Raw genomic sequence first — 25,447 nt, forward strand, 5'->3', positions numbered from 1 at the left:
TACTGAGCCCCGATGGCCTTTGTTGTGCAGTCTTCTTTTCTTTGGAGGGCCCGTGGAGGTTTCTTTGCGTCTCATTAAGCTGCTCTTCTGTTTTGAACAAAGGTGATTGGACTCCATGTGCGCTCGTGTTGTTTGGAGTAGTCGGTACGGGTGCGGGGGTAGAAAGAGGAGAAGTGACTGGGCAAGGCATGGTGACAGGTGCAGAAGGTGCTTTAGCTTGAGAAACTGGGATCTGAGCAGGAGCAGGGAGGTCTTTAGATACTGAAATTGGCACAGAAACCGAAGCAGGAGTATCTGTAGCTATGAGAACTGGGGTAATAGCAGTGAAAGGATGAGCTTTAAGAACAGAAACGGGGATCTGTATCGGAGGAAGAGGGGTGCTGGACTGAGAAACTTGCATTTGAACAGGAGCAATTGGATCTTTAGTTACAGAAACTGGGACTTGGGCAGGGCAGGGAGAGGGAGAGGTTTTAGGTTGAGTAATTTGTATTTGAGCAGAAGCAGGCCGATCTTTAGATGCAGAGGCGGGGATAGGAGTGGACACAGCAGGGGATTTAGATTGAGCCACTGGGACCTGACTGAGAGCAGCAGGTGTCAGTGAAGCTGCAGAAATGGCAGCTTGAGTGGTGGGGGCTGGAATTGGTTCGGGAGCGGGGGAGATCTTATCGGAAGAAGATGGCATAGAAGTGGGTTTAGTTGTGAGAGGGGTCTTATCTAAAGGAGCTGAAGATGATATTGGAAGAGATGCAGGGCCAGGAAGCATTTTAGAAGTGACAGGCATAGCAGATGAAGAGGAAACCTCTGGGACACATGAGGAAGGGGTTTTGTTTTGATCCACGGGGGAAGGAGTTGGTATCGGCTTGGACATGGTTACAGATACCGAGCCGGAGACTGTAGCGGACGAGCTCAGTGTTGTCATCTTAGGGACAGAAGCCAATGCAGGAGAGGAAGGTTTGGTTGTAATTGTACAGGCTGATGTTACTATCACTGCTTTAGCATCTCCTCCAGCTACACTTCTAGATTTGTCAGAGGTGGATGTTTGCAGGTTTAAACTGTTTGCCAAATCCAGTTTATCAGGTGGAGGTTGGGTAGGGGCGACAGAGATGACAGGGCTGTGGGTGACAGGTACAGGTTTTTCTAATGTAAAGGATGAAGTAGCTACAGAACTTGGTTTACTTACGGAAGCATAGATTTTTGGAGGTACTGCAGTTTCTGAAGCCAGTTTAGTTGTGGTTGCAGTGAGAACTGGGCTGACTGAGGGAGCCTTGACTACATTGGATGGGGTAGTCAAAAGAGCTGGGGCAATTGTTGAAGTGGCGCTCTGTACAGGTTTAATTGTCACCGATGAGAAGGAAGTTACAGGAGCTGAAAAGCTTGTTAATGTGGCCGGAACGTTTGAGGGTTTGATTGCTGAAGGCGCAGGACTTGAGGATATTTTGATGTTGGTGGTCAGCTCAGAGGCTGGAGTAGAGTCTGAACTCAGCTTGACAGACTGAGTGGTCAAAGTGGAAGATTTGGTGAAAGTTGTGATGATGGAGCTCGGCTTCGAAATGGGAGACGAGGTGGAAGTCGTCTTCGGCAGAGGTGTGACGGGTTGGGGTGAAGCTGCTTTGACGATGGCTACAGGTGAGGGTTTCACAGGAACAGCAGTGCTGACAAATGTGGAGGTCAGCTGTTTGGGAGTAGTGGGTTTGGAGAAGAGAGATGTAGATGATGGCGGGACTTCAGTCACCACAGCGCTGATCGCGCTGCTGGCTTTTCCCCACTCTGCTTCCACATCAGCCATGATGTCCCCCCCAGTTATTGAGTCAAAGGTCAGGAGAGAGGAGATGTCTGCCAGCAAGGAGCTCAGACTAGTATCACCGGGTACCAGCGGAGGTTCAGGCGTGGACAAAGGTGTTACATGCTCAGAAGTTTTACTCACATTGCGTGTTGTTAATGGGGGAGTCTTTGATGGGGATGTAGCTGCACTGTCTTGAGCTGTCAAGCTCTTGAGAGGGTCGCAGGTCTCTGTATCTGGACTATCCAGAGAGCGAGGCTGGGATTTGGGTGTGAGGGTGAGGTCCTCCTTGATGATTTCCACACTGTTGGCACGGGATGACATGAGAAGCGGGCTCGGGGGCGCTTCCTTCCTATCGTCTTTGTCTTTTGATCGAAACTTAACGCTGCCAAAAAGACCCTTGAGCCCACGCCGTTGTCGCGCCGCAGGCTGGGAGACCGTTTGGACCCTGCGATCACCCACGCCTCTTCGGCCGCCTCTCAGTAGTGACAGGAAGCTGAGGGACTTGGCCGAGCTGGCAGAGGAAATGGAGGTACGAGCGGGAGCGGCAGCCAGCACGCCATCATCGCTTAGTGGCTCCTCCTCAGCCTGCTCGCTCTCTCCTTGACTCACCTCCTGTCCATTTTCCTTTTCTGGCTCCTGCTCCGAATCTGGTGCAGGAGTGTCTGATAATCCATCCATGGTCCTGCTCCTGATAACAGGCGACTTGTTGTTTCCATCCCCTTTGCTTCGAATAGAAAAGATGTTACCTGGCTTGCGTTTGCCAAACAGCTTGAATCCTTTTCTGATTTTCCCACTTGGTTGCGATTCACCAGGCGGGGGGTCCGTGTTCTCCATTTGTACATCCATCTTCTCTGCGTTTCCCCCTCCGTCTGTATCTTCAGCTATAATTATCCAGTCAGTGGATGGAGCATTTATATTCAGACCTTTTTTCCCCCCCGTGTGCAGAGACTCTGCTCTCCCACTCTCAGCGCGTTTCTTTATCAGTCGTCTGTATCCCTCCCACTGTCTATCTTTCCCATCCAACCCTTTCTCCTCTATTTCTCCCTTCAAAAGCCCCTCCCCTTTGCCACATTTTTTTTTGTCTGGCTGCCTTCCCTGGTTGCCATAGCAACTGAGGAGCTAAGCAGCTTTCGTCAGCAATGCAGAGCCAGGGGCTGTCATCAACCCACCCTGAACACAGCTTTCTCTTCCTCTCCGTCTGATGACTGTGTTTACATAAACAACAAAGACAAACACTCCATTAAGAGGACCAAACTGTGAATTCTGAATGATCTGGTTTTATGTAATCGTCATATCTAGATTATTACTGTGCATATCAGTGTGCAGTCTGATGATCTGTTAATGGAATTGGTTCGCTCTTATTCTGAATAACAAAATCAGCAAGTTATATAAAAACAAACACAAAACCAAACAAAACAACTATAGTTATAATAGTAAAACTTGTATATTTATAATGTTCTGGTGGTTATACTTTTCCATTTACTATAACTCTAATTCTTATGAGTACAGCTCTTTCAGAATTATGACACACACACAGCTATTATTGTTATTAGTAAGGCATTGTGAATTATTCTGCAATGTCAAAAAAATAGATTTTATTAGATTAGAATACATACTGTGTATTTACCTTCAAACAGAAAGAAAATAAATGCGTAATATGTGTGCTGCAAATGCGAACACATATTGCACATTTAATCATTTATATATTTATTCATTTAGATTTATTTATGTATTATCTGTGTTGTGACCTTGATTTAAGATAAGAGTTTTGTTTATAAAGCGTATGATCTGAAACAGGTGGCTGGACTTTTTTGTATTTTTTTGTTGTTGTTGTTTGTTTGCAGGTTAACGAGTGAGGCTTTCTCGTGAAGCAGGGGCGACCTCTGCTGGCAGACTTGAAAATAATATGCGTCACGGCTTCCTAAAGTATTTCCAAAAGAGTAAAGCTGATGTCTCATCCACATAGATCTGGCACAAACAAATCTGTGAAAGTGGGTCAGCACGCTGTGAACAAATCTGCCTTTGAGTGTATTAAGATGCAGCGACAACTTTTAAAAGAGAGTCTTGCAGGTGTCTTGCTAAAATGTGTCCACAAGTGTCAAGTAGATTTTCAGAATCGTTATGAAGCAAGTAACTATGTTTAGAAACTTCTGCATTACTTATTGTCCAGTGCAAGTGGCAGCATGGCTGCATTCAATCATCCGCTCAACACATCTACAGTCTGATTTAGGCTCCTTTGTTGCAGGGACTGGAGCACATCAAATAGAAGAACCGGACTTTGGGATCTGTAGATACACTTTTATAGAAACGTAGCAAAGAGTAAACCTCAATTTGAATATTTGAACCCAGACCTTCTCAGCATGAGGCGAGCACACTAACCACAGCTCCATCGTACGGCAACAATGAATTGCTGTATATATTGTATAAATGACAGAAAAAGATGATTAACATTCATACAGAGGAAAGCATCAGGTACGTGTTACATTGTCCTTTTTTCTTTAGTGAACACAGTCCACCCCTCCTACATACAAAAACAAGTTCTCTCTCTTTTATGACAAGATAGCATGAAGGCAGTACATGTCATTGCCATAAGTACAGAGTAATGAATTGTTTGTTGGTGCCATACAGAGTAGAGATACAACATAATAACCAAGAAAGTCATGACAAATGAATACAATTAAAAAGATTAAATAATGATCATGATCATGATAATGAAGAAGTGTCACACTGCAAATACATATTATGGTATAGTAAACATGCCTTCAACCTCAGCATGGCTTTGGGCTTTAAATGAATCTCCCCCCCCCCCCCCCCCCCTCTTTTATAAGATGTTTAATGTCATCACTCCAAATGTTTTCCAAATGTCCTCGTATACTTTCAATTTGTCTTTTAAAATATGTTATTCTCTCCGTAAACATCCATTGTGCCATAGTGTTTATCCAGGCACTAATTGGAGGTGTGGAACGTTTCTTCCAATTAAAAGCTATTAATTGCTTTGCTTGTAATATTAAGAAATCAATAATTTTATATTGTTTGGATCTCCGATGGAGATCTGGTGGAAACAAAATGCAGATATATGATTCAAAAGATGAAGATTTTAGTTTGAAAAAGTGAAGAAAGTATTAAGATAGGATGAAGAGCCTGGGATTTAATTTTCCATTTATTTGAATAGGTGCCTGGGCGAAAATAGATCCTATTAATCAGTGTAGTTATCTTTAGCAAAGGTAATTAGTGTACGAACAACACCCAACCATGTATCCATAAAACCAATGGTTATAGTAGATTTATGTAATAATAACTAACTAGTGCTAGTCTTTATTTTCCTACAACAGTGTATAGATCACATGGAAACAGACATTTGCAAGTAACGCTGTCTTTCTGGTGTACACACACACACACAGACACACACATATCAACAAAATAAATAGTGTAAAAAATGAAGTAAAACCAGTTCCCAGATCTACCACCCACGCCTGAAATGCTAATTTGGTCACAAACTATTTGTTACACATGTCTTGATGTCTTGTGTTCTGTATTATGGCTCAGTTTCTGTCCTCCAAAGCAAAAAAAAAGACTAGGTCTCAAAAAAATGTATAAACATAAAAAAGTATGTTTCTCTCCGACAGTGACAGTTTGTTCTCACCTATTAATCAACTCAAACTCTTTAAAGACATAAAAGCATATTAGCCATTACTGCAGACAACCTGCACATATCACACGGGGTCAATCTTCAGAGGGACTATTTTGCAATCTAAAATGACAGATATTAAAAATAAATGAAAGTGATTTCAGCATGAATAGTATATTTCAGTTTTTTTTAAACACTTGTATAATAGAATGAGGTAAAAAGTTCATCCCTGAAGTTCTCCTGACTCGCAGGACTGTGTTTGTCTGTTAAGGAGCAGTGTTGACTTTCACTGACCCCACTTCTTTCCTAGACATCATGCTCCACCAGATCTGCCTGCAGGTTACTCTTCTCGTTCTCTTCGTTGTCATGTGCCTCAGAAGGAAGCGCATTATATGTACGACGGTAATAAAACCGGGTGATCAGAGTGATTGTGAACATCTCCATGATCATCATCTGCTGGCTCAGCACTGCAGGACAGAGGCACAGGATTAAGATGGAAATGCCACAAGTAGATTAGTTCACATTACGTATCAGCAAAGAGGTTTCTTACTGGATCCACGAGCTTGAGAAGAGAGCGGCGGGGCACAGGCGATGGTTCCGTTTAAGGCCAGGATGTTAATGATTGACGTCTGCAGCTGACTCAACACAAGTATGAGCTGAGGAGAACATTTCAGTCATGAATCAGTTAGATAGAGCACACAGCATACAGAATACATCCAGTGCACCAATTTATACGGAACACTTCAACACAACATTGAGTAACTGCTTAAGTGGTTTTGTAATTTGAATAGGAAACCGATGGGGGCAATTTTGCATGACCCGGTGTAGCAGCGGCTAACACTACCAGAGTTTCATTCTGGAGCTTTTAATGTGAAGCTTGCGTGATCTCCCAGTTCCTGGATGGATGGATGGATGGATGGATGGATGGATGGATGGATGGATGGATGGATGGATGGATGGATGGATGGATGGATGGATGGATGGATGGAAAACAAAAAAAGGGGTGAAATGACTCACTTGGTACATGGCATACTTGGGTATAATATGGAGGCTGCGTAGAAATGTGTTGGTGTTCATAAAGACGATACCAACGGGCCAAAGCGAGGTGATGGTGAGGACACCAACGAAAGGGTTAATCCAAATGGCTGTGCTGGTAATCTCCAGCTGTGAAATACGAGCAAAAAAAACAACCAATCACGTTAAAATCGCACTGTTAACTGGATTATTTGATAGAGAGGCATTTGAAACACTCACATCTGACAGACTGAAGTAACCGTTTGTCCACAGTACAACGGAGAGAACAGAGAGCACTGTTTTTAGGATCGCGTACTGAAGAGCTCCCAGCTTCAGTAGGAACAGCAGTCGTCTGAATAATGACAAAGAGCGAGCAACAGTTTAAATAATAATGATTATCAGAGGGGATGATAAATTGATCATGAATAACAGTATGAACAATTCAATCTACAGATCACTTCTGTAAAGAACACGACTTTTATAGTTTTACGTGAAAGTATAGGTAATGTACCGTGACACAGGCACACGGGGCAAACAGGGGCAGCAGCAGCAGCAGGGTCCTGTGTTGATCCGAAAGGTTTTGCCACTGAAGCGCTTCAGAAAAGCTTTGCTGCCCCCCAATTCCTCAATGAGCAGGACCAAGACCTTGTACACCACGACTGCAAAATAACTGCAGACGGAGAGAGAAAAACATGATGGAAATCTTATTCGGAGATCACAGGTTAGAAACTGCCTCACCGAAGCATCATTAAGGGTTTTGATGATTTTTTTCTTTTGTCTGGTGTGATGATGTGTGGAGCTCTACTCTTTCACGTACACACGGACATAAGGGTGATTTGGAGCCATTAATTCGTTTGCAATAGACGTTTTTGAACTTTGGAAGAAAACTGGAGTCCCCAGAGAAAAGCCATGTAAGCTCAGGAAGAACATCCACATTCTACACAGAAAAGGCCTCACGAGAACACATTCAACTAGCAAATGTTTGCACAATGAGGAACTCGTGGAATAAAGGAACTTTGTACATAACAAGGGTTTAAGATTTTAACAAGCCGACTTTAGATGCTGTGGCCAATTGCGTGATCGTAAAAAACATGTGCAATCATTTAGTCAAACAGGGAAGTTAAACAAGATATCTAATCATAGTTTTGTGAAACAAATGATTGATTGCTTTTCTGTTGTTTACGTTTATTCAATTTATACGTGGCTCCATAAACAAACATATGAAAGGCCGGCTTGCTCTACTGTACATCCATCTATTTTTCATCTTAGGGTTGTTGGGGGGGGGGGGGAAACGCACCAGTTTGATGTCATGTCTGTGATCATCACTGCCCGAGGGATCCACATCCCAAAGCATGACATGGTGGCGATTACCTGGAAGAGAGAAATTCAATACTGAGCTCAAGAAAGTAACATCAGCGGAATGTTTTAAGACGTGGGTTTACTTGTTGCATCATTCTGTTACTTAATCTCATAAGATTCGTAGTTTCATTGGTATCAGAATTTTGCAGCCGACTTACAGGTGCTGCGCCATTTATCCAAATAATAGTCGTCTTCTTGGGGTAGTCGACTTTTTTATAAATATAGACGCATTGTTCCAGGTACAGCAGCAGGGAGACGCAGGACATGAAGGTGAGCATGGCGTACAAGCAGATTCCAAACGCATCGAGATCTAATTCAAACAGCAGGGGAGACAAATGGAAACATAGGTTTGGATTTTAGAATAGCATTCTATAACATTGAGATGGCGCAGACACAAAAAAAAACGTTCAAAACAAACGAGTAATTTGACTTTGTGGAGGTGATGCGAACACAAATTAAATGGTATTGTGTTTGTACTGATGTTTGGCAGACTAATAAATACTCCCTGAACGTTCACATTTTCAATCATATTTAGTGGGGTTTTAGAAACAAACATGGTCACAAATAAAAGCAAGATATCGCCCAAGATATTTTCAAAAGTACTAATGATGCCTCCACTGCACACAGATCAGTCAGTAACTGTTATCAGTACGTAGGATGTAGTAATGCAATGCGGGTCACTTACGCTTCAACATGTCACCCGCCAGTGGTGGGTCTTGTAAACAAGCCGGATCAATGGTGTTGTTCGGGGTTTCGTCCATGGCAGGCAGATATTCCTCTTGAACAGGTTTAGAAACAAATCAGTTAAAAAAAAAAAAAAAGTCAGGAGAGGTTGAGTCAGGAAAGTGAAAGAAAGCGCTTCTCCTCCTTCACATTGCAGTGTGGAGTCCAGGAGCGGCCTCGGCCAGGAGTGTACTTTACACTTCTTGTGTCACTGAAGAAGTGACGGCCGGATCACTGGCAAGGTAGTGACAACCAGTTTATGAGAACACTTAACAGCTCTCGTTTATTCATAGCAATTAAAAAAGAAAGAAAGAAAGAACAAGGTCAGACATTTCGTGAGCACACTGAGACCTGGGGAGTGTGTAAACTGAGGTGAACTTTGACAGGGTGTGTTGTTTCCTTCACTGTGAAAATAAAGAGATAAAGACATTTCGGTCATGCAAAATATGTGGTAGACCATTAATATTCACTTTCATCCCAAAATATACATGCCTCCCTTCTCAAATACATTTACATAGAAATGTCATATTCTTTTGATTTGATCACAGTGTAAATATGAATACACAGGTTCAGGTGTGTGGTATCATCAGATTTATTTATTTATTTTTAATAAAATGACCGTATTGTTTTCTGGGTTTTGTAGTCGGAAGACTAATATATTAAAGTGTATAACATTATGTCCTATGTTCTCGTAAATTAAAAAAAAAAAAAAAAGTATTGTAATTAATGCAAATACGTCATTTGTGCAACACACGTATTGGAAGTATCTTTATTGTATGATTTATTGCCCATAAATCCCAAGCGGAAGCTTAACGATAGTATCTTAAGAAAGGGTGGAATGCGGAGCTGAACTTTATGTGTTGAGGAGTTACGCAGCGGTGAACGACACTGCGGTCATTCAACTTCTCCTGGCAAACCGTCAAATCTCATTCCCAGTACAACCCACACAAGTTTCACCCCCAAACGGAGCGTGAAGTCCCCATGTACTGTTCCAGGTCTGTGTGTTATGCCGACATCATGTACAATGATCATAGAAACCTTTTGGGTGTCACTTCATTTATTCCAAGTTGTGTACTCGGTACAAAAATGTGTCACTGACAATCAAGGCCACATTGCTAAATGCTGTCAGATTAGCATCTTCTTGGCCTTGCAATAACTGTGTCTGTTCAACAGGTATATGATCCATATGTTAACAATTTAACTCCTGCTGGGGGGAAAAAAAAAGCACTGAAAATACGATCATGATTGATTGTATTTCTTGACAACTACAGCGCTCTCACTCAATCCAAACTCTTTAATAAAGCTCAAACATGAATATTTAAGAAAGTACAAGTCAGGTTTCATCTTTTTTGAGAGAATATCTCAGTGAGCACAGTTATATGACAAACATTGTCACGCAGAATCATCAGGCAACTAAAATGAATATTTTCCCATCGCTCTTGTTTATTTTCACCTGTTAAAGTGAAAACAATGAAACAATTGAAGGAAATGTGAATATACCATTTTGTGTTTTAAAAAAAATGACTCTCATCTTGTATTTTCTTACATTTTATTTATTGTTACTCATCAAGGTCACCCAGCATGAACACATTTCATCATAAAAGGTTTTTTTTAACAGGTTTAATTACCTTAGCATGTCAAGCTGCCCAGAAATGCTTGAACTCTCTCGTAATGTTTCAAAGTAGAATATCTTAAAAAACATTGTTTTCAGAACATGCTATGATCAGTTTATGTGTTTAGTACAAATATTAAAAAATGGGTAAATGTGGGATAATTCCATTGGACTTCGCAAATAAAATATATCCTACAAAGGCTACAAACTTGATAATGCTAGTTTTGGATATAAGTTAATATTAGTTGAAATGTTGATTTTTAAAAAAACAAACTAATTGATGGATGGATGTGCCATAGGTTTACTTAGCCCATAGTTTTGTACTCTTTCCTGTGTGAATGTGACAGGACAGTGAACCCAGTTAGTCATTAACTCCAGTGAACACATTCACATCTCTGCACGTAATTATTATCTAGTGATCATATAGGCAAAGCCTTTATTGTGCCGTGCATCATGGCCACTAAGAGGAATGTAAAATTATGAAACAAGGTGTAACGGTTCAGAGAAACACAAGTATATTGACACTCTTTCATTACCGACATAGACTCAACCTTATCTCTCTCTTACAGTTTAGGCTCAAGGACACCGTGGAACAAATGTCCATAACTTTTTAAAGCGCCAATTCATTTGTGCTCTTTGCCTTTCAAGCTCAATAAACGTTATAATGACACCAGTAAAATGTGGACTGAATAAATTCGGCAAAAAAGGCTGAGGAGCATGAAAACACTTAGCAAACTGTCCCTGTCCAATCCATTGTGCCTTCAGAAAATGAAAGAAACAGAAATAATCTGAAGTATAGAAGAGAAAACAATAACAAACAAAACAAAGCATTTAAATAAGATGATACAGTATATCAGCAAAAAGCAAGTGGTAGATAGTTGTAGTGCAATTAAAAAAAATATAAAGCGGCGGTCTCATTGATCACCCATCAGCTCTACAGACCATTGATTAGTCGTGTCTTAAAAGTATATTTGGAATGAGATTAAACCATTACAACTGGAAATTAAAAAAAAATATTTGGTCCTCACATTTTAAACTTAAATCTGAAATGTACTCAACATAGAAAAAAAGAATAAACTGCAAAAAGATATAAATACTATAAAAAGTGTAAACACAAAGACTTCCCATCCATATATTCAAACATGTAAACTAAGTTTGAGACCAAGTGATAGTTGACTGCTGGTCCTCATAATTGCACTGTGCTTGGAGTTCAGAGCGGATAAGACATACTGACAGCAAAGGAAAGTGTCTCACCTTTTTTTGTGTTAACGTGTAAATCTTACTTCCTCAGCTCGACAAAAACAGAACTCGGTTCCAGGTTTAGTCAATATACATTTGATTAACACTGATAAAGGTTGAATTTCTTTAAACGTGTAAAGTGGTTATTGCGTACTGACAAACAATGAAGACGAGGTTAAAAAAACTGGCTTGCGGAGAAATCCCAGTAGTTAGGCAGCATAGCAAACCTATTGTGCATTTTGTGATACAAGCACCAAATTTGGCACAGATGTACATTGACATGTTGCAAACATTTTCAGATATTGGGCCACTTGAAATTCTCTCTTTATGTCGGCCATATTGGATTTCAAAATAGCCGCCACTTGAAATCTGCATTTGCTATTATCTCTGGCCATAATGCAGCTATTGACTTGATTTTGGTATCTAATGTATGTTTTTGGGGGCAAGGAATCCAATGGTACCAATTGCCACTTGGTATTGTTGGGTATTTGCCACCATATTGGATTTCAAAATGGCCGCCACTTGAAATCTACATTTGCTGTTATCTCTGGACATAATGCAGCTATTGACTTGATTCTGATATCTAAATGTATGACATTGTATCATTGTATCGTTGCAGTTCCACAATGTTCAAGAGCTTCAGACTAGCTGATGTTGAGCGAACTTCACCAACAACATCACAGCACCTCACCACAACTGACTGGAAGTTATGCCTTATATGTCAAGAGGACAAGACGGAGGCACTGACCAATCAAAGAGAAAAGACACTGGGTGTGGGTACAGTTCACTGGCAGAGAACTTGGTCAAATTCAGTGAACTTGGAGAGCTTCCAGGATCATTTCACCTGGAAAGACTGGATGATGGTCATGGCATTGAAGATGCGATGGTTGCACATGGGGCAAAATATCATCAGACATGCAGGCTCCAGTACAACAACACCAAACTGCAGAGAGCACAAAAGAGAGCGCTCAAGAAAGAAGGTGCGAGTGATGGGAAACAAGCTGTATGCAAACGCACCAGATTATATTCACGCTCACCGAGTACAGAGAAGAAGGTCCCAGGAACTTGTTTCTTCTGTGAACAACCTGCTGGGGCTGACAGTCTTCGGAAAGCTGCAACATTCCAAATGGACAGACGGGTGCGTGCCTGTGCAACCCTTCTTGGTGATACAGAACTGCTGGGCCGTCTCAGTGGTGGGGACATGATAGCGTTGGATGCCCAGTATCACCCACGCTGCTTGATAGGACTTTACAATCGCACAAGAAAGGCCCAGTCAACAGGATCACAGGACACAAGCCAAGAGCGATCAATGTCAGCAGTAGTCTTCGCTGAACTCGTCCTCTACATTGAAGAAACCAGACAAGATGAGGAGACGGCAGCAGTATTCAGATTGGCTGACCTTGTCCAGCTCTATCAGTCCAGAATGGAACAGCTAGGAGTCCAGCTCGACACGAGAGTCCATTCCACACGACTGAAACAGAGACTGTTGGCTCAGTTTCCTGACATGCGGGCACACACCAAGGGGAGAGACATCCTGATGGCATTTGAAGAAGATGTCGGTGCTGCTCTAGCCAAGGCCTGTGAGCTGGACAGTGATACTGATGCAGTTCATCTTGCCAAAGCTGCACAGATTGTTCGCCGTGCGCATCATCGAGAGGTTCGTGATCCTGTTGTATGATCGAACCAGCAAATGCACAGACATTGACAAGGCCAGGAGGAAACTCTTCACAAGGAAGAACAATGTGCAGCTCATCCCTCCAACAAAGGCAGCTCTAGAGGAACACGTCAAGAGGGCAGTATATCAAGGTGGACATGTGTGGGGTCAGATACTGCTGCCAGCACCAGAGCTCCCTCCCCCAACCAACTGGGGTTGGTCAAGGACTAGAGAAGGACAGTACACACCTTACTGGACCAGGCTACCTGAGGCAGCTCACAGCTGCATTGAGCTGGTTTCATGCAAGTGCAAGAAAGGGTGTGTGAGGCGCTGCAAGTGCAAAAAGGCTGCCCTTCAGTGCACAGCTCTGTGTGAGTGTGAAGGGGACTGTACAGAACGATGAGTCAAAACATACATGTACTGACAATGCTGAACTTGTTAACATGATATTGTTTATGTACACATTATGTACACATTGTTTATCTAGCCTCAAATACCAGACCATTGTAGAATGTCAGTATACACCTAGGCTCAGATACTAGACCATGTAGCATGTCAGTATTATATGTTATATTTACATAACTAAGAAGTTCTTTTCAAAGTATTGTGTTGAATCCAATATAGATGATTTCCAAATAAAATTATGTTTTCACTTATACACTTTTGTCGATTTAAATTTATATTATATTATATAACAGACTATGATAGCTAATATTAAGTTGAAATTGGTACCATTGGATTGCATTATGTCCAGAGATAAGAGTGGCTATTTTGAAATCCAATATGGCCGACATAAAGACAGAATTTCAAGTGGCCCAATATCTGAAAATGTTTGCAACATGTTAATGTACATTTGTGCCAAATTTGGTGCTTGTATCACGAAATGCACAATTCTTTTGAATATTTGGGTTAAGCTGCTGCACTACAGGAGCAAAAGTAAACGTTTGAGGGTCTTTGGCGAAAAAAACAAAAAAAAAAAGATCCCCTCAGCATCAGCCTGGTGCGCTCTACCTGCTCGCTGTACAGTCTCTGTCAACGTGACATCAGTGTGGACGTGGCGCAAACCAGAGGAAGAGTGCGCCACGTGTAAATACAAACGCGCACAACAACAGTTGGTTTGAGGCTCTCCTGAAATGTAAATTGAAAGTGAAGGACGGCTCCTGTGATGGTGGAGTAAGGCATCATACTTTGTCTGCAGGCGTTTCTGCAACCTGCCACAACAAACAAAGCACAAATGAACACGAGAGTGGGGGAGGAAAAAAAAAAAAAAAAGCAGGTGAAGGTCATAAACATGTTCTCTCACCTCCCCCCCTCCCACCTATGGCTCACTCTCCATCGATACAGAGACGGTATGCTCTCCATCTGAAAGGACACGACACGTTTATGAACAACTGGGGATCAGAAATTAAATTACAATATTTTTTTAAACACACAAAGGTGCAAGAAAAATCCACAACGCACCAGTTTTTTCTTTGCTGAGCTCCTCTGTGTGTTGGACATTGTTAGAAATCACACAGGAGTTGACCTCTCCATCAGCAGGGCTGTGAAAAGAGTTGCAGCAGAGATCAACACACAGCCGACAGAATGCTGCGGGGGGGGGGGTAAAAAAAAAAAAAAGATAAATATTTAACAACCTTTTGCCATTTTGTTGGAGCACGCTGTTTGCTTGTTCGGGATCTATGTGCACCAATCGGGTGACAAAGGAGTGTCCGTCTCCCTGACTGGAAAAGCAAAGACAGCAAAACGAGCGCAGGTTAAATGTTTTTGATGTTTTCTATCCTAATAGGAGAGCTCGTCGGGCTGCGATTGTTGAAGCGGCTAAAAACCTGCAGGAGACTCACGCTGAGAAAACGGGGAGAAACCAGTACTTGGCCTGGTCCCCGAACACCTCGGCCACATTTCGGCTGAAGCCCAGAGAAAAGCCGTTTTTGTCGGGCCCGTTTGCGAAGACTGGGGCCCGAAACGCCTCTGAAAAAGAATTTAGCCGGTGAGTGGAGGTTTTTTTTGCTTCTCTGCGCACGGAGAAGTTAAGAGGCAGCTTTTTTTTTTTACCAATCGTGGTCCTGTTCTTTCCCACAAGCCACAGGTGGTAGCTGAGAAGCGACACGATACTGATAAAGAACAGGGCCGCCACAAAAAACAGGAACAAGATGTGGAATTTGGCGTGCGAGTTTGGTTCCTGTTTCTTCATGGAACAAGAGAAAGATGAAAAAAAAAAAGCATTAGTAGCAGCCTCGGTCTGTTAAAAAAAAAAGAAAAAAAAATATATATAGCATTTCTTCTCAAAAGGTAAATCGATTTTTATTGTCGGCTCTGTTGTCTCAGTCTGATGCATATTGCAAAATTGCACGATGCCTCTCTTATTGCTGTCTTAAGTGTATTTTGCAATAAAATATATGCCAACTCACTGCTGCACTATGTGCTAGAGACCATTGTCTCGTGTAAAGTAAGCACTGAGGAGGATCCCTTGATAAGCCGTCACATGACGCACTCACGCCACAGTGACAAGTTTGGAAAAAAGCAGTCGGTCAATATCACACATAGCATGTATCAATATATGAATATCAGCATTTCAACTTCACTCAGAATTTAAAAATCTATCTTGTCAATAAGAAGCATGTTGCTAGTTCTTTGACCACCGTGGTTGTGAATCTGGCAATTAAATTTATACTAAATGCAACAACTTAAACACACAGAAATAAGATGTTAACGTTGAGAGGAGGTTTGTTCACTTACGGTCCAGAACTTGATGAAATACTGGACAACTGTTGCACAAATGACTAAACAGTAGAGCGACGCGTAGGCCAAAAACAGCACAAAGAACTTGTAGTTTGAAAACCCGACGCAGTTATTCACCCTGGAACAAAACAGGGAACAGAAAGTAAAGCAAGACAGTCATTAAATCAATCTGATCGATTTATCAGACAATTTTTTTCCCCTTGCTTATTTTTAAACAATGAAAACCACAGGATAGAAAATGTAACGAAACTGAAAATTTTTTTTAAATGAAAGGTAAAACGTTGAAAAAAATAAAAGGTCCTACCAGGGACAGTGATGGTCCATTTTCAGCACACACCTTCGATTTATGAGAAAGGAAAGCAGAAAAAAACCTTTTATGTTACTATCACGTCATCTAAATTTAATAAACAAAGATTTTACTGAGCCCATAGGGGCTGGCAACACGGTCCTGAACATTATATTAGACACAAGGCTCAGCAATTGGAAAAAAAAGAAAAACAGCAGGTGGGGGCAAAAGCACTTACTTAAATATTGTCATTATTATTAATGAGACAGATTGTAATTCAACTTTTATCACATTTTCAGTCGGATAGTAATTAAAGCAACAGATAAACTAACTGGACTTTGGAAAAGCTTCTAGAATGTAAGAAGTACAAAGTACAGATATTTGTGTTTAAGTGGAGGGAGTTAAGCCACAAAAAAAGTTGGCACTTCGGTACAAATACCTGACTACATCATTATTACATTATTTAAACCTAAAGAAGTTCATTCAAGCTGACCATTTACAGAAACTATAAAGTGTCTTTTCACTATTATAGCAACACATTCATGTTTTGATGGCAGCCAGAAAATAACTTTGGGTGTAAGTTTGGGAAGAAATAAATCACAAATGGTTTTTAAAGTATATAAATAAACAACGTGCTCACTTACATCTCACATGTTGAGCAGTGATGGCAGCGGTCAGGCTTGATTACCTGGCAGATGTCACAGTATCGGACGGCTGTGAGGAGAAACACAACGTGAGGCGGAAAGTACCGCATTCATTGTTTGAGAAGGAGCTGAAACGTGAATTAAATGCAAACTCAAGGCATTTTCAAGCCTTTTGTGCAAGGTTAATTCAGGAGCGGCTTGGGAGAGTAAAGAGGAACCTAAGACTAACATTTTGAAACAATTGAAGCAAAAAGGACAGTTCGGTTGAAGAAAAGACCAAGGTCTCTTCTGCTTTATAGTCTTATAGCTTTATGGTATTTCTGTGTTTTAATCTCGAAACACTTCATCCTCCAGATGTTTCAGTGGGTGACATGGGAGCTGTTGATTAGTGGATGAACTCGCTGCAGTCCGCAGAGGAAAAGACAAGCACCTGAGGCCAATTAACACTCCTCACGCGCCCTTTTCCGTAAACACACGTTAGACGAGTGTGATATTCATTAGCAGGGGAAACGGCAGCTTTGCGATAACCATCATTTGCACCTCTGGCCAAAAGGGGAAGACCATGCAGCAACACATTTGTGCAATCTCATGCCAGTTTCTTACAAAACAAGCGAGGAATCATTTTGGTGTCCATATTTATCATTTTCTGTTCTCGATTGTCTTCATCATAAAGCAACATCTTCAGAGTGGCCATGTGAAAGATTAGGACTGAATGAATATTTCTCTGATTACACAGTGCTGCTTCTTTCTCTGTTCTGCATCAGTCGCATTTCTTTGCACGCTTGTCCCTGTGAAGCCATTCAAATTGTAAATATCCAGTGAAAAGTACAGTAGGAATTGAAAGGTTCAGTTGTAATTATAAGCAATGTACACTGAAAATAATTATTGGGTAAAAAAAAAAAAAAAAAAAAAGATTATAAGAAATTAATGGAGGACAACACACAACGTTGACACCCGAGTTGAAGGTCGGTGATGCAGCTGCGGTCGTCAGCGACCTCAATACCAGTGGAGTATCATGAGCATCAAACCAGAACTGAGGGAATTTGTGAAAATATGGAAGAATCCATTTTCGACATTTCACTGCATTTTGTGCAAGAAAGCATCATAATATTGTATCTCAAATTGTCAACATCTTCAGGTTTGGTTAAAAATGGTTGAATAACATTTGAACTTTTGATAATGTATGAAAAATGTTTTAAAATGTCATTTATGCCCCTGATTCACAATTCTCGAAAGGAAAAAAAAGGGGGGGGGGGCTTCATGCTGCCGTGATGAAAGACTCACCTCCTCCAGCTGTGCGCGTGTAAATGGGTAAATTCTTCGCTACTTTCTTGAGAATCTCTTGCTGTACCTCGGCTCGATCCTCTTGCTCATACAGTTCCTTTTCTGCTCTGGGCAGAACAAACTGCCGGGGAGACATGAGGCCAAAGTCATTTAAGGGCTCACGACAACCAGCATCTACACCCATATGGAACTTGTTTTTTTTTTTTTTTTTAAGTCAACCAATAAAGATAAAACAGGACGTGCACTAAAACAAACTTACTGCTTTCGAGGGGCTGGCTGGTGTCGACCAGATGGTTTTCCAGTATGCCCATATAAACATGAAGAGGGCAATGTGAAAGAGGATCAAATAGCAAACTGTTGAAAAGAAGAGAGGAAAGAACATCTAACATATAATGTAAAATAATACTTTTCACAGGAACGGAAATGGGAGAGAGGAACTGTGTGTTTTGTGGCACCACTTACTTCGTTCTGCATCATTTCTGATTGTATCTGCATGAGGCAGAGGGAAAATATATTAGAAAACAGTCGTGAATGGCAAGTACACATCCTCTCTTCACGCACACACACACACACACACACTCACACACACACACACACACACACACACACGCTCTCTCGCACCATGTGGCAGCAGCCTGGCACGGCCAGCGGAGATCCACTATTGACAGAGAGCTTTGTTCAGGCAGCAGGGATGTCCCGGTCCCGACCACAGCAGCTGAGCCACAGACATAACTACAGTACGACTACATATTGTTGTCATCAGCTCAGGCCTGACACAAACTGTACAAAAGGTCACTGAGAGTGGGGGCAATGCATGTCCCGGCACTCGTAACTTATCAATAAATAATACGATAAATACTCATACTTTAACAAGCTGGTCTAAAATGACACTGACACAGTTTTTTTACATTTTAAATTCACATATAATGATCAAGGTTGATTTAGAGATAATAGTAATAAATATAAAGTGAATGTGCTTCACAATACTATTGCAAATAACAGAATAAAACCTATACTTAGAAAAAAAAAATCATCTCATGTGGTGTGTGAAAATAAATACACATTTAGAGTGTTCAGTATTGTAATTGCTGCTTTTTGTTCCTTATCTCGATGATAATTTAGCCCATTAATTAGACATTTATTTTCTTTGAGAGCAACAACAACAACAACAAAAACAGTAACAGGGATCCGCATTAATTCATGAATTGACAAATATATTGATATGGATTTAGATACAGAATTATTTCTGTCTTCCTACAAGTGATGTTGGTGATCTTTGGTTACATGAGAAATAAAACTATATAAAAGTGATTAAGTTTGCACAACTCAGAAGCATGACGATAACATAAATACAAATACAAATAAAAATAATTCTGACATTTCACTTATTCTTAGGCCAAATGGAAATAAAGCAGAACTTCTTATTGCCTAACACTTTCCAATACAGGACATTAACAGATGAAAACAACATGACAAAGTTAAACAAGCCTGGTGTGTTTTATTTGTAAGAGTTAAACGGCGTTTCCATGTTAGTGGATGAATAACAACACAAAAGTTAAGTTGATGACAGAATTTTCTGAGAACCTAAATAGGAAAAGTTTGTCAATGAGAGGTATGTGCATGTTGTAGTAATAAGACGCGTTGATGCAAGCGATTTATCGCGGAGAAATATAATAAGTGGACTGCTGATGTCTGCAGTCTGACCTGAAGTCTCACTTCAAGCAGCCTGTCAAAGTTGGCACTACCGCAACTGTCAAGGCGAGTGTCGATCAAACCCCGCGACAGCTGAATATCCATAAAAAGTGAGAGTACTTACACACACATAGCTCCACCACATAGGCGTAATAAGACCAGCCGACCACCAGATTAATAAAGACGGCAGGTACCCAGTTTATAACCCGTTTACAGCACTTCAGCGCATGAGAGGGCGCCATCTTTAATCCGTGCAGGGCATTAGCCGAACATGACGTCATAACAGCTCTTTTATACGAGCGACGCCGAAGATATACGAAGATCAAGATGATTCACGACGACAAACTACATTTGTCACGCTTGTTGTTCAGTAGTTTTTGTTCGTGTTTTGTTCTGCTATGTTGGATTCAGTTCGGGTTGTATTGTCGTTAGAGTTGAACACAATGAGAACTTGAAGCAGCGCCTTGATATTTGTTTTTAAGTCACGAAACTAATGTCATTCAGACGAGCACTATCTTGAGTCACGTCATCTTTGCCTACGTGAACATTTTCCCTCGTGATTCTGTAAAGTGGACCGGAAACACTAGAAGTTGTCAGTTTATGAGATTGTTTGCTAAAGAGTGTTTGTTTAACGGGCTGGCTCGTACCGCCAGAATATATCAAACAGATGTTTTCAATATACAGTATTTACACATTCCGCCCCGCCCCTCCTCCATATTCCCGTAAACAGTTTTGGGGACAGAGGCGGGTTTACTTAGCAGTGCTCTGCTTCTGATTGGCTGTTATTTTGATGGACACCAATTTAAACGAATCGGTGGCAGTTTAAATCACTCGTTTATTGTCCCCTCTGTGAGTGATTAAAGCGACTTCGGGGAGGAAAACGTGAGCATGTAGAATAGTTTTTTTTTATTACTTTTTAATGAGCAAGCCAAGGTGGGTGTTTAATTAATTGGGGTGGGGGGTGGGATTCTATCTCCATTTCAGCTTAATTGGGACTTTTCTTACATATTTGTTCGACACAGCAAGACTGGATTTTCTTTCTGCAGATGATCTGTATTTTTTCAAGTGTCCAAAAAGCTAAATTTATGAAAAGTATGAAGATTTGGTAAGATAACGCGAATAGAATCAAATAAGAGTTAAGTTTTGAAGATGCAAGAATGTATCATTTGTGTCCAGCTGAGGGCAGAAAAGGTTCACAACCAGCCTCGTTTTCAGTATGGCACATTAAACTTTATTATAAAGTTTTTTTTATTTTATTTTATTTTATTTTTTATTTTTCTTTTCTTTTTCTTTTCTTTTCTTTTATTAACTGGAGTGAGTTATGCTATACATTGACACAATTGTTTTATAAACATTGTGAAATTACTATAACAGTAAAAACAAACAAACAAACAACAAATGTACATATACTGTAGAACAGGGGTAGGGAACCCTGGTCCTCGAGAGCCGCAGCCCTGCAAGTTTTAGATGTTTCTCTGCTCAAACACACCTGCGTTCTCATGATGAGGCTCTGCAGAAAGCTTGATAACGAGCCACTAATTACTGTCAGCTGTGTTGACTCGAGGACTCCATTGGAAATCATTATTAATTTAGGCCTGAAGTATAGTTGACTGTTAGAGTGATTGGATTATTATGTAGGGTAGAGACAAGTTAAATCGATGCACAACAGACAGAAAACACATTCAAAGTCGATTTTAATGTTATATATTTATTTTTGTTGAAGACACATTATTTATATTACAATATTTCACCTGTGCGTGACTAGGCTAATAATAAATTAACATGTTTGTTTGTTTTTCTAACTGAGAGATAATTTGTGATTATTATATACCAGATCAATGACTGTCAGTGAAGGAAAAAAACAGCCAAAGCATGATGAGCTCATTGTACATGTCTACTGTATGCCGATTCAGCTTTGATCGAGGACCTTTTCCCCCTTTTGCGTGAGGAGGGTGAGGATGGAGAGGACGGTGGGGAGGCAGAAGCAGAAGAGGGGAAGGAGTCAGGAGAGACTGAGCGTCTTCTGGTGGGACTGCTGCTGGGGGAGGCTCGGGGTGAAGAGTAGGGTGAGAGGGCCTGGAGCATCCGGCCACTCCTCTCCTGAATCGCGTGCTATACATGGACAGAAAACAGGCAGGGTTTTTCTGAGATGTATTACTGTTATGTTTGGCTCATATTGTTTGATGGTCAACACACAAACTTCCCAACTGATATAACTAAACTGGATAATAACTGTAATACTGGTTACCTGTAATAATAATGTGCGTTATTTATCACTTGAACAAAGTGATTGCAAAATCAACAAATGTGGAAAAAAATTTTTATATCTAATATATAGATGTTTTGTGTGAATTGAGTGACAGAAGTTTCTCAGTAAGGTTGAGTGAAGTGTATATTTAAATGCCTTAGGTAACCAAATAAAGTTTTAACCAATAAAGACTTGATTTAGCTGAGAACAACAGATGTCAGATTAGATACATTGAATTAGACACCATATCCTGGTGTTGGATATTAAAGTATACTTGCCCAGGCGCCATCTGGTCCAAAAAGCTCCAGGAAATTGCTGATGAACTCCCTTGACTTCTCTTCCCATTTATGGATGAGGTCCTGGCTCTTCTCCTCCACTCTATGAACCAAGTGTTTGGATTTTTCCTCCACTGTGCGGACTGTTTCCTTCATTTTGTCCACCTGGTTCTGGAGTCGGTACGTTTTCTCCTGTGGAGAAAGTCAAAGCGGCAAAATGCATTCTGCTGATTGCTTTGACATTTAGACAGAGCTCTGGGTTCATTCAAAAGACTTTCTTTATGGTGAAAACAAATAGAAATCTTCTCACTTTAATAAAGCCAACGTTTAGTTCCTGAGCAGTGTAGCCTCGTTGGAGGTTTCGGCGAACGTAGATGTCATAATCTCGAACGATGCGAGTGATCAGATCAGATGTGGAGATGCCTTCCGTCCTCTGAGTCGCCACAAACATTCCTGACAAGAACACACAAGTCATTTAGTCTCAAGTTTCATTAAGACAAGAACATTCATATATATATATATATATATATATATATTTATTTATTTATTTATCTTTACCTGCTTCCTTGATGTGCTTGTAAACGTCCTCTGACCCTGCAGACGTGTACGGGATGTCATCATGCGCCACGAAGTCAATCTATCAGATACACGTGGAAGCGTTCAGACTCACTCTAAATGCTTATCTCTGTTGTTGTTTCTCAATGACAGTGTGAGACGTCGGGTGTCCCGTTACTGCACGACCTCTGACCTTGTGCATCTTGAGGAACTCTGTGGTGAGGGTCCAGGGAGCGTCCCGCACCACCTCGTCAACGTAACGACAGTGCCTGAGGGCGTCGTAGCGTTCGTCCTCTGTCATCACCGTGTAGCCTTTGAATTTGTGGGTGAGCTCATCGCTGCACACTGAAAAGACACACAATGACACAAACGTGAAAAACCGTGTGTAAGAAGTCAACAAAGTTAGAATGAAAGATTTTGCCGAGAATTGGTATTTTACCTCCCACTATCAGGTGAGTGTTGGGGAAAACGTTTTTTGCCTGCATCAGAGCTCGAGCGTGGCCCGAATGGAAAAGGTCAAAGATTCCATCAGCGTAGACTCGCACCGGGCGGTGAGCTGCAAGATATAAGCGGCATGAGAGGAAAATATCTTTAGCCCCCCAAAACTCAACCTAATGAATATCTTTATGAACTTATTGTCTTAGTAACTCGTGATGTGTCACATTTAATAAGAAAATAGCATAAAGTCAAATATTCTTTTGGGTAAATGACCAGTACAAATAACTAAAGTACTATGTATTGCATAATGGGACATCACTGACACATTAAGAGTTAACATTGCCTCCTTATCAAATGCTCTCAGTTGCAGGCCTAAAATAGAAAAAGACATAATAAGAATGATAACCTGGTGTGCCTCTTTTTGCTTGAGCAAGGGTCAGTTTTTCATGGGGGACGTCCGCCTCACAATCTGTAGGCTTGGCGAAAGCTGCCGGCTCCCGCAGAGCCTGAACACAGAAACAAGATCGAGTGAGAAAGAGGATATAGAGTTTGAACAAACGCTGCATCTAATTAGTTGAGTTTCTATCTTTAAACATTGAACTTTGAGCCATGATATATTGATGAACATTTGAATACTTACATTTCCTGTGTGTGTGTGTGTGTGTGTGTGTGTGTGTGTGTGTGTGTGTGTGTGTGTGTGTGTGTGTGTGTGTGTGTGTGTGTGTGTGTGTGTGTGTGTGTGTGTGTGTGTGTGTGTGTGTGTGTGTGTGTGTGGGTGTGTGTGGCGTGGGAAAAAGAGAGTGTCACTTGCAGTCATGCTGCTTTTGATAAAAGCACACAGCAGGACAACATAAAGTCCCTGATACTGCAGTATTGCCAATGCAATGTCACACAAGAAGCTGGTTGTTCTCAATGTCAGAACTTTGCAACACACAGTTTCAATATTTGTGAAACAAAACAATTTGTGACAATATCTCGAAGGCAGTTCCTGAAAGATCTCAGCATGGTGTCATCTCGAGGACCCAAATAGCTTCTGGACTTTGTGTTGTATGCAGATACATGGATGCACCTTTATCTGCTGTGATGTAAGATATACTTTGAACTCACGCTTAAAGGGTCTCTTGCTTCTTCAGTTGTGTAAAACTGTAAGATTTTTAACTTTAAGAAATTGGATATTACTGATTATATGTCTTGTTTTGTGATCTTTTTCACGAGAAGGAAACTTGAGTAAAGCACGAGACACACAAGCGGGCTAATTTCAACAATACAAACATTAACATTGGGGATCATGTTAATAATGGAAGCTAAGTCTTCCCCAACAATAAAAACAACTGATCATAGTTAGTTTTAGTGAATTAGGAATGGCTCATGCTACCATGCCCTGTCACATTAATAGAAACTTTACACTGTAGTTTTTTGGCATAACTGAGTCATCTCTACTTGTTCAGAGTAAGTTATTAAGTACAATTCCCCAGGTCAATTATCTATTATTATTATTATTGCTCGTATGGTTGAATGCCAGATACACAATAACACCTTTTCACTTTTGTGCGTTTAGTTCTATTATCTCCATACAAGAAAAATATCAAAAACCAGGATCTCCCTGAAGAGATTTTTCTTGTAATTGTCTGTTGTCGTCGACATGTTTCACACCACTGGACGCTGACTTACCCTGCCCCGGCCTCCTCTCTGGTTACGTGGGGTTTGTTGTTGTTGGGTGTTGTTGCCGCGGCCTCGTCTCTTTCCAGCCATCCTGGAAGGTTTTGTTTTTTGCCCCCTTCAGACACCGCGCACACCTACTGCTTCCCTGGCCTGGCCTTACTGTAACACACAGGGACGACTTTGACACTGTGTCTTTTTAAGTGTACATTCCACCGGCCAGCCCTGATGACGGCGGACCGTAGCGAGCAAAGTTCAAGCCACTCTGGAAAAGGCGTTTCAGAAAAGTACGGACCATGTTTATAATCAATAACTGAGCAAGAAGAGACTTTTCCTTTTGTGTGTGTTACTCCATAGAGACTACATGTTTCACAGTTATTTATGTTAAATATTTACAAACGTATACTTTCTTGACCGTGAGCCAGTATAACACTGAATGCAGAGTGAATTTTGGCAGTTTACACTTTGAAGGCCTTTGGAACCAAACACAGACCAACAATCCAAACGTATGTTAAAAATGTCCCAAGTTCGCCATATTAGTGTTTGGCTACATCTTATAATCAATAAGCTCCTCTTGTGCCGACTTGAGCATTCAGTTACCGACTCTGTCTGCAC

At 41.0% G+C, this 25,447-nt stretch overlaps 3 protein-coding genes across 3 annotated transcripts; all 3 read right to left on the reverse strand.

Moving 5' to 3' along the window:
- Positions 1-5,717: 5,717 nt before the first annotated feature.
- LOC308139712 (organic solute transporter subunit alpha-like) lies at positions 5,718-8,545 on the reverse strand (the record flags this gene model as incomplete). Its single annotated transcript, XM_080509214.1, has 8 exons — positions 5,718-5,878; positions 5,962-6,067; positions 6,429-6,575; positions 6,666-6,777; positions 6,937-7,095; positions 7,723-7,796; positions 7,943-8,094; positions 8,470-8,545. 8 exons carry the CDS (start codon positions 8,543-8,545, stop codon positions 5,718-5,720), a joined length of 987 nt encoding a protein of 328 aa, XP_080365340.1.
- A 1,018-nt stretch (positions 8,546-9,563) lies between these two features.
- Positions 9,564-19,899, reverse strand: LOC308139710 (palmitoyltransferase ZDHHC20-B-like; the record flags this gene model as incomplete). Its single annotated transcript, XM_080509212.1, has 13 exons — positions 9,564-14,223; positions 14,316-14,374; positions 14,474-14,553; positions 14,647-14,733; positions 14,854-14,980; positions 15,065-15,197; positions 15,749-15,869; positions 16,056-16,088; positions 16,682-16,751; positions 17,966-18,086; positions 18,225-18,319; positions 18,428-18,454; positions 19,782-19,899. 12 exons carry the CDS (start codon positions 19,897-19,899, stop codon positions 14,331-14,333), a joined length of 1,056 nt encoding a protein of 351 aa, XP_080365338.1. The 3' UTR covers positions 9,564-14,223; positions 14,316-14,330.
- A 1,639-nt stretch (positions 19,900-21,538) lies between these two features.
- Positions 21,539-24,925, reverse strand: LOC308139711 (choline-phosphate cytidylyltransferase B-like; the record flags this gene model as incomplete). Its single annotated transcript, XM_080509213.1, has 8 exons — positions 21,539-21,769; positions 22,184-22,372; positions 22,491-22,633; positions 22,739-22,817; positions 22,929-23,080; positions 23,175-23,291; positions 23,580-23,679; positions 24,845-24,925. 8 exons carry the CDS (start codon positions 24,923-24,925, stop codon positions 21,539-21,541), a joined length of 1,092 nt encoding a protein of 363 aa, XP_080365339.1.
- Positions 24,926-25,447: the final 522 nt, after the last annotated feature.

Source organism: Blennius ocellaris, assembly GCF_963422515.1.
Source record: "Blennius ocellaris genome assembly, chromosome: 14".
In the NCBI taxonomy this organism is placed as follows: domain Eukaryota; kingdom Metazoa; phylum Chordata; class Actinopteri; order Blenniiformes; family Blenniidae; genus Blennius; species Blennius ocellaris.